The following is a 9,533-nucleotide window of genomic DNA, read 5'->3' as shown; positions in this document are numbered from 1 at the left end:
TTGAATAGACAAGTCGTCAAGAAGAAACGCAACCCTGTCTGGTGTGGCTCAGAGGTTGAGCATCAAGCCAGGAACCAAGAAGTCTCTGGTTCGATTCCTGGTTGGGGCATCGGCCAAGGGCTGGGGCTCAGCGCCCAGTGGGGAGTGTGCAGGAGGCTGCCAATCAATCATGTTTCTCTCTCATCAATGCTTCTATCTCTCGATCCCTCTCCCATTTCGCCCTCTAAAAAAATCAATAAAAACATTTTAAAAAGAAAACGAAGAAACTCATAGGCCAACAAACATATGATCAGATACTTAGCCTATTAATAATCAGAGAAAGGCAATTATAATTGCACTGAGATATAATTCCTCATTGACTGAAGCTTAAAAAAGTCTAATAATTACAGGACATGCGTGGCTCTTGGGAGTACAAACTGATTAGGCCACCTTGGAAAACAGTTTATCACCATGTAGCAAAGTAGGAAAAAGTAACAAGATTTTTATCTAAGGACAAATTCACACACAGAAGACAAATTGAGGGGGGGGAAAAAAGCAAATAATTACCACAAATGTCAAGGCATATCTACCTTTATGGAAAGTAGAAAAAATGTGATCAAGAAAATTGTGTGAAGGACTTAAACTCTGACAAGGATCTATATAGTGAAGGAAGGCTGTTTTTCTTTTTACTTTATTATTTTTTTTAATTTTCTTAACATTTTCTTTCTCTAGGTTTTTTTTATTGTAAGAGTACAGTATATAATACATATAACAAACAAATATGTGTTAATCAACTGTTTATGTTATTGGTAAAGCTTGGAAAGTTTGTTTTTAAACCACTCTGATTTTATACAATTTTACAAATAGTGTGTTGCATACATGTTCAAGCACAGTGCGCGCGCATGCGCGCGCACACACACACACACACACACACACGTAGTGGCTTTCAAAAGGTTCTGTCTACAAAAAGAGCCTGATCCCAAACCCCAGCCCCAACACACTGGGGTCCAGAAAACCTAAGCATCTTCCTGGATATTTGGCTCCTCCTTACCTGGGAGAGCACCTTCCACGACAGACCCCTCAAAGACCGCCTGGGTGAACTCAGGCCTGTTGTCATTCTGATCTCTCACTGTGATCACAATCTCCATCGGATCCTCAACTGCATTCCCGTTGGAAGACACCGCGTGAGAGCAGAGCTGCAAGAGCCAAGGGAGGGTTACTTCAGCCCCGAGGAGAAAAGAAGTGGGAGAAGTGGCCCGACCAGAAAGTGGGCTCCATATGGTGTCCCCTCCTTCCCACTCTCTGAGACCCGAGTGCATGGACACCTGCAGCAGAGCCCTTTTCTCACACACGTGCTGCTGTTTCAATGAGGTCAGCACACTGGCTGAGAGCATGACATGTGAAGACCTGAGGGCTGGAGAACACACCCACCAGGTCAGAGCTCCCATTGCCCACATGACGGCTGGGGATCCAGGCCCAGGAGATAAAGGGGGAAGCCTAAGACTCTGACTTCTTCCAAGCAGGGTAAAATTAGCCCTGGCCACTCCAGACTAGTGGCATCACGCATTTGGCATCTATGTGTTACTTCTCAGATTCACTCTGCTCACTCTGCTATCAGGCCCAGCAATAACTCTGGACATATGAGGAGCTTGGTTTTTGCTCCCCAACATCATCACTGGCCTCTTCCTTTGAATGAGGGACTTTTAGCTCCAAGAATTGGTTGATATCTTGGGTCTAAACTTATGCATGATGCATAAGGACTCTCCCTGCTTTATTCGTAACAACAAAAATAATTTAACAACCCCCGTATCCAGGTTCTCCCGTCATTTCTCTTTATCAATAGGTCGCAAAGTAGCAAGTTAAGCCCCTCATACATCCAGAGTCTCGAATCTAGGGATCCTAATCGGTTGACCAAAAAGTTGGGGAAAGATGGGACCCCATCATTAATAAGCACCTAAGAGATACTCACTCTGTACTGGGCAATTGCTTCTCTATCCAGAGGCTGCGTCACCTTGAGCCACCCTGTCTCCCTTTCAACAATAAACACATGGATGGGGGGTGCGTCAGCTCCTGGGCCAGTGATGCTGTAGAAAACCTGTGTCTCTTTGTCTCTACTAGACTTGATCTGGAGACAAAACAGACACAGAATTAGCAAGGGAGGGTCCTTACATTTGGTCTTTCTCCTTACTCTCCTTGGTGCTTCTCTACCAAATTCCTCCCAAAGAAATAGAGAACACCCTTCTCTACCTGGATCAGTTTCTTAGGAAACGGGCCTTTCTCATTTTCTGTGCAGCTGATGGGAGGGATAACCCAGTCTCTTTTCTGTCTTCTGAGACCACGGTGGCAGACAGGAAATGTGGGCACTGCCGTCTGGTTTTCAGGCAGAGAGTCCTAAAAAGAAAAGAGATAAAAAAACATAATGAGGGAATTAAAAGGCATTCAAATTGGAAAAGAAGAAGTGAACTTATAATTATCGCAGATGACATGATATTGTACATAGAACACCCTAAAGACCCCATCAAAAAACTACTAGACTTATTAAATGAATTCTGCAATGTAGCCAGATACAAAATTAACACCCAGAAATCCATAGCTTTTTTATGCACCAATAATTAATTCACAGAACAAAAATTTTTTAAAAATATCCCATTTACCATGGCAACAAAAATATTAAGATACCTAGGAATAAACTTAACCAAGGAGGTAAAGGGCCATTAAAATACCAACAGCATATTCCAAAGACCTAGAACAAACTCTCCAGGAATTCATCTGGAATAAAAAAAAAGACCCCGAATTGCTGCAGCAATCTTGAGAAAGAAGAACAAAGTTGGTGGGATCACAATACCAGATATCAAGCTATATCACAAAGCCACTGTCCTCATAACTACCTCGTATTGGCACAAGAACAGACATATAGACCAGTGGAACGGAACAGAGAACCCAGAAATCAACCCAAGCCATTACGCTCAATTAACATTTGACAAAGGAGGCAAGAGCATACAATGGAGTCAAGACAGTCTCTTCAACAAATGCTATTGGGAAAATTGGACAGATACATGAAAAAAAATGAAACTAGACCACCAACTTACACCATACACAAAAATAATCTCAAAATGAATAAGGGACTTAAATGTAAGACAGGAAACCATACAAATCTTATAAGAATCCATAGGCAGGAAAATAGCGGACATATGTCATAGCATTATCTTTACCGATACAGCTCCTAGGGCAATGGAAACTAAGGAGAAAGTGAACAAATGGGACTACATCAAAATAAAAAGCTTCTGCACAGCAAAGGGGACGGTCAACAAAAGAACAAGAAAGCCCACTGCATGGGAGAACATATTTGCCAATGTTATATCCGATAAGGGTTTAACCTCCATGGGCAAAGGACCTAAATAAACACTTTTCGAAAGAGGGCATACGGAAGGCCAAGACATCTATGAAAACATGCTCAAAGTCACTAATCACCCGAGAGATGCAAATCAAAATGACAATGAGGTATATGCACTTTACAATAGCTAAGATTTGGAAATAGCCTAAGTGCCCATCAGCAGATGAGTGGATCAAAAAAATGTGGTACATCTACACAATGGAATACTACACTGCCATAAAAAAGAAGAAACTCTTACTATTTGAAACAGCATGGATGGACCTGGAAAACTTTATGCTAAGTGAAATAAGCCAGTTGGAGAAACATAAATATCACATGATCTCATTCATTTGTGGAATATAATGAATAACATAAACTGATGAAGAAAAAAAAATAGAGCCTGAGAGAAAAATATTTTAGAATAGATGTAATCCTCTTAGTTGCAGAATTTTAATATTTCCTACAACTTTTGAGATATTATACTATGTTAGTACAGTTTGGGAAATATTATTATATCTAAAATCTTTTTAAAAAAAATATTTTCATTGATCTCAGAGAGGGAGAGGGAGAGAGAGATAGAAACATCAATGATGAGAGAGAACCATTGGTCAGCTACCTCTTGCACGCCCTCCACTGGGGATCAAGCCCGCAATCCAGGCATGTGCCACTGACCGGAACCGAATCTGGGACCCTTTAGTCCACAGGCCAAGGCTATCCACTAAGCCAAACCAGCTTGGGCTCTAAAATTTTTTGTTTTTGGCTTGAAATATTAATGTTTATTGCATGGAAAAAAATAAAATTTGATTTAAATTTTTTTTAAAAAAAGGGCAAAGGACCTAAATAGACACTTTTCAAAAGAGGACATACAGAAGGCCAAGAGACATATGAAAACATTCTCAAAGTCACTAATCATCTGAGAGATCCAAATCAAAACAGCAATTTGGTAGCATCTCACACCTGTCAGAATGGCTATCATCAACAAATAACAGTGCTGGTGAAGATGAGGAGAAAAAGGAACCTTCTTGTACTGCTGGTGGGAATGTGGACTGGCGCAGCCACTGTGGAAAATAATATGGAATTTTCTAAAAAAAAATTTAAAATGGAACTTCCATTTGACCCAGTAATCCCACTTCTAGGAATATATCCAAAGAAAACAGAAACACCAATCAGAAAGGATATATGCACCCCTATGTTCATAGCAGCACAATTTACAATTACAATACCTAAGATTTGGAAACAGCCTAAATGCCCATCAGCAGATGAGTGGAATAGAAAACTGTGGTACATCTACACAGTGGAATACTTTGCTGCTGTAAAAAAAAAAAAAAAAAAAAAAAGGAATTCTTACCATTTGTAACAGCATGGATGGAACTGGAGAGTATTATGTTAAGTGAAATAAGCCAGTCAGAATGATAAGTATCACATGACCTCACTCATTTGTGGAATATAATGAACAACATAAACTGATGAATAAAAATAGAACCAGAGACATAGAAACATCGAACAGACTGTCCAACCCAAGAGGGAAGGCACGGGGTGAGGGAGTAAGAGATCAACCAAAGGACTTGTATGCAAGCATGAGCATAACCAATGGACTCAGACAGGAGGGGATGAGGGCATGAGCTGGGGGGTGGGAGCAGCCGGGAGAGGTCAATGGGGGAAAAAGGAGACTCATGTAATACTTTAAAAAATAAGAATTTAAATTTAAAAGAAAAATTTTTTAAAACCATAATGAGATAATTCACAGGAGATAATGCAGGCCAAACAGGCCAACCTATCCAGTCAGCATCTCCATCTTTGTGGGGGCAGCAAGTGGTTTTAATAACGAATTCTTTTAAAATGTATTTTTAGTGATTTCAGAGAAAAAAGGGTGAGGGAAAGAAATAGAAACATCAATGATGAGACAGAATCATTGATCAACTGCCTCTTGCATACCCCATACTTGGGATCAAGCCCACAACCAGTGCATGTGCCCTGACCAGTAATCAAACTGTGACTTTCTGGTTCTTAGGTCTATGCTCAAACACTGAGCCACACTGGTCGGGAAATAACAAAATTAACAGCCAAAACAAAACACAACGAACCCCTTTGCCAAAATAAAGAAGATGATCTCTTTTGATATTTCCTAGTATCCAGAGTTCAAGCAATCATTATGCATGCCTGATGATAGGTTTGTGAGTTTGATGTTTTTTACAAGTATTTTAAGCCCATAATGTCTAACCTCGCATAGTTTTTCAGTTCTATTTTTCAATTCCAGCTTACATTCAATAATATTTTGTATTAGTTTCAGGTGTACAGCACAGTGGTTAGACAATCATATACCTTACAAATCGCACCTGTCATTTTTATTTTTAATATATTTTATTGATTTTTTACAGAGAGGAAGGGAGATAGAGAGAGTTAGAAACATCAATGAGAGAGAAACATCGATCAGCTGCCTCCTGCACATCTCCCACTGGTGATGTGCCCGCAACCCAGGTACATGTCCTTGACCGGAATCGAACCTGGGACCTTCCAGTCCGCAAGCCGACGCTCTATCCACTGAGCCAAACCGGTTTCGGCTGCACCTGTCATTTTTAAAAGAACATTATACTCCAATGATTTTATATCAGAGCTCTTTCAACAGTGAGATATTCTAGTATTTTAATTTCCTTTTCTTTATTTTTCCCCCCTAAAGTTATAGGTCCCTAAAGTGGAGTTATCAGTCAAAATCAGTAAGTTTGGGGAACTGATACTAAGAACTACTTTGTGATCAATACAAATCCCTTAACTCTCACTTGATTTGATTACCATTTAGGGCACAAGACCTGGTTGCGAGCTCGATCGCCAGTGTGGATTCTGCAGAAGGCAGCTGATTGATGATTCTCTTTGATCACTGATGTTTCTATCTCTCTCTCCTGCTCCCTCCCTTTCTGAAATCTATCTATCTATCCATCTATCTATCTATATCCATATACATTTTTTATTTTTAAAATGCTTACTCGCATGGTGTAATTTTGTCTATATGATGTTCATTTGTTTTAACAGAAGCTGCTGGGATGAGAACCAGAAACACCCTTTGAGATTTATATTGAACAGTTTCCATGTGCAACAATGATAACGTTATGCACACAAAGGGATATAAGAGTGGGGATGATGGAAGAGAAAAAATCTTCCAAATTGTCCAAGAGTTTCAAAGTGATTACTGGTAACATGGTCAAGGTTCCAGAGGACAATCCTGTCTCCCACTGTCTACATAGTCCCTGGTCATGGTTTGCCCAGTATGATTCAAGCCCTATATCCTGCTTTCTAAAATTTCACTCAAAATGGACAAGAAAAACATGAGAGGTGACCAGATAGCATCACATCCTTCCCAATTCTGCATACCTGTCACACACAAACACACACAGACACACACACACACACACACACACACACACACACTCACTCACACCATCTGCACCCTCACATTCAGCTCCTAGAGAAGCAGTCCTGCCTGGGTCAAGGCAGGTTCTGGAGCCAGCTGCCTGGCTTTGAATTCTCACTATGGCACTTCCATCTCCTGGGCAGATTATTTAACATCTCTGTCCCCCAGTTTCCTAATGTCTAAGAATGGGGATAATACTGGTACCTCCACCTCATAAGGTTCCTGGGAGGAAGAAATGAGATATTAATGCCTGAACATAGTACGGGCTCCATAAATGACAATGATGGAGAGGATGGTTGAACTGGCTGGAAAACTCTGAGTTATGGTTTTAATGAAGTCAAGTTTGGGACTTGACCCCAGCACAGAACCAAGCACAAACCCGACTGTCAATACTGTAGCCTAAGCATAAACACCACCATCTTGCACCGCCACGGTGGCGACCGGCACTGATGAGGGCACAGAGTCACTTGCTCCACTGAAGAGGAAGTCAAAGGCTATGCCTTGCTGACATCCAGGATTACAGAATATTTTCAGAGAATGAGAATAAATGACGATGAGCACTGTGCTGGCAAAATATAACATTAATGTCTTCATGTGTAAAATGAGAGGGAACCGTGCCTAAGCATACTGGACAGGGAATTTGTCCCTCAGAAAAAAGGAGACACTAGATTGAGAAAACCCACCAAGAAAGAGAAAGACCTGCAAAGTCAGATATAAACTTATTCTCCCACCGCCCAAGCCCCCACTTTAGTTGGCTATAATTAACAAATGAAAATAGTGCCTGGTATAAACTCCGAAAATGTTTGCTCAATGAATAAACAGAACCTGGGAAGACTTGCTACCAAGATGCTCAACACAAGGACATGGATTCAATAACCGCTTTTGGCCACTTCACAAAATTCTGCGAAGAGGCACGAGACAGACAACAGCCACCCCGATCTGCCTGCTTCTTAGTCTAAAGTTCACTAGTCTGGGGAAAGCTTTCAAGGGCTTCGCGCAGGAGCAGTTGTAAAGCGACCAAGGACCTTCCTTTGGAAACCATCAAGGAGTTGCAGAATTACCGTGGTGGGCTCAAATTCCGGAGGGTTGATGTCAAGGACCATGATCACAGCTTTTGCAGTTGTGCGTAAGCCGTCACCTTGAAGGTCAGCAGCTTCAACCACCAGGGTGTACTTGGGAAACTGCTGCAGAGATCGAACACACCCAAGTTAGGAACCACAGCCACATCAGCCCAGCCCATAGCATAGACACAGATATTTTATCATCTGCTTAAATGCCAGCCTAGCAGCCTGTCCCCGAGGCACAAAACCTCTGCACCCTAACCTCACTGTCCAGCCCGGTCGTGAGCACGCTGATGACTCCTGTGTCCTTGTTGATGGCGAACATTTGCTCATGAGGCTGACTAGGCTCTTGGCTGATAATCCTGTAAGCGATGGCAGCGTTGTAGGTGTTCACTTCGTCGTCCGCGTCTGTGGCTGTCACCTGCATCACGGAGGTTCCTGGAAGCACCGAAGGAGAGGAAGACAGTCAAGCTGCACTTCAGGGTCTGGTCAGTACTGCTCAACTCAACTCTGTCCAGAGCGTTAAAGGCTGGGCCCCAGGGACACACCATGTCATGGCTCTTCTGATTGCTAATTGCCAAATGTCTTACCAAAGTACTAGAGGAGGAAGAAAGACTTCCATCAGATGAGCAGTGTTCCAAGACATTTTGGGTGAGGGTGGATATGAGGGGGAGATGGGAAATAGGGATACGGTTAAACTAAAACATTTTGCATGACTCTTATACTGAGTGAATAGCCTGAAAAACAGAAAGATCCCAAGATTTCCACAATTGGCTTCTCGGCCACAGCTTCACATGAGGGAATGGGTCCTTTGAGTTCATTGCCTTCAAGGTGGGAGAAAATATTTATAACACAAGTGACTGACAGGACTAGTTCCTAGGACACCTAAATAACTCGAAGAGTTTATAGGAAAAAGACAAATAGCCCAAAGGAATACAAGGGCAAAGGACTTGAATAGAATAAACAAGTTGTCAAGAAGAAACTCAAGCGTTTCCGGTGTGGCTCCATGGTTGTGCATCAACCCAGAAGCCAAGAAGTTGCTGTTTCGATTCCTGGTCAGGGTACCTGATGGGGGCTGGAGCTGGTCCTCAGTGGGGTTGCACAAGAGACAGTCAATCGATGATGTTTCTCTCTCATCAAAGTTTCTAATTCTCGATCCCTCTCCCTTTCTCTCTCTCTCAAAAAAAATCAATAAAAGCATTAAAAAAAAAAGAAAAAGAAGAATCTTAAATGGTCAACAAACATGTAAGAACCTTAGCTGGTTAAAAATTAGAGAAATGCAATTTTAAATTGCACTGAGATATCATTACACATTTACTAAAGCTAAAATAATCTAATAATTCCAGGATATACATTGTACATGGAAGTGCAAATTGGTACAACCACCTTGGCAAACAGTATCACCATGTAGAAAAGCAAGCAAAACTAAAAAAATTTTATCTAGGGTCAAATACACACATGGAGGAGGACAAATTAAAAAAAAAGAGGGGGTGGGGAAAGAATTATTACAACGGTCAGGGCAGTGTCTACCGCTATGGGAAAGAGAAAAAAAATGCCATCAGGAAAATTGTGTGAGGAGCTAAAACTACTAGCACAGTTCTGCTTAGTGAGTGAATGTTGTTGTTAAACTGCTCCAACTATATACACGTTTTTACAGGTTGGTAGGTACATGCATGCAGGCACACGCACACGCACGCACACACACAGTTTTCAA

The 9,533-nt window shown here is 41.5% G+C and overlaps 1 protein-coding gene across 1 annotated transcript; it reads right to left on the bottom strand.

The window, feature by feature from the left end:
• Positions 1 to 693: 693 nt before the first annotated feature.
• Positions 694 to 8,605, bottom strand: CDH1 (cadherin 1). Its single transcript, XM_081107990.1, has 5 exons — positions 8,082 to 8,605; positions 7,820 to 7,942; positions 2,227 to 2,370; positions 1,949 to 2,104; positions 694 to 1,175 (listed from the first exon to the last, which is right to left on the bottom strand). Exons 1-5 carry the CDS (start codon positions 8,244 to 8,246, stop codon positions 996 to 998), a joined length of 768 nt encoding a protein of 255 aa, XP_080964116.1. The 5' UTR covers positions 8,247 to 8,605; the 3' UTR covers positions 694 to 995.
• Positions 8,606 to 9,533: the final 928 nt, after the last annotated feature.

This window comes from Myotis nattereri, assembly GCF_964212035.1.
Source record: "Myotis nattereri genome assembly, chromosome: 15".
NCBI lineage: Eukaryota > Metazoa > Chordata > Mammalia > Chiroptera > Vespertilionidae > Myotis > Myotis nattereri.
The sequence above is the reverse complement of the archived record's forward strand: the minus strand, read 5'-3'. Positions and strand labels throughout refer to the sequence as shown.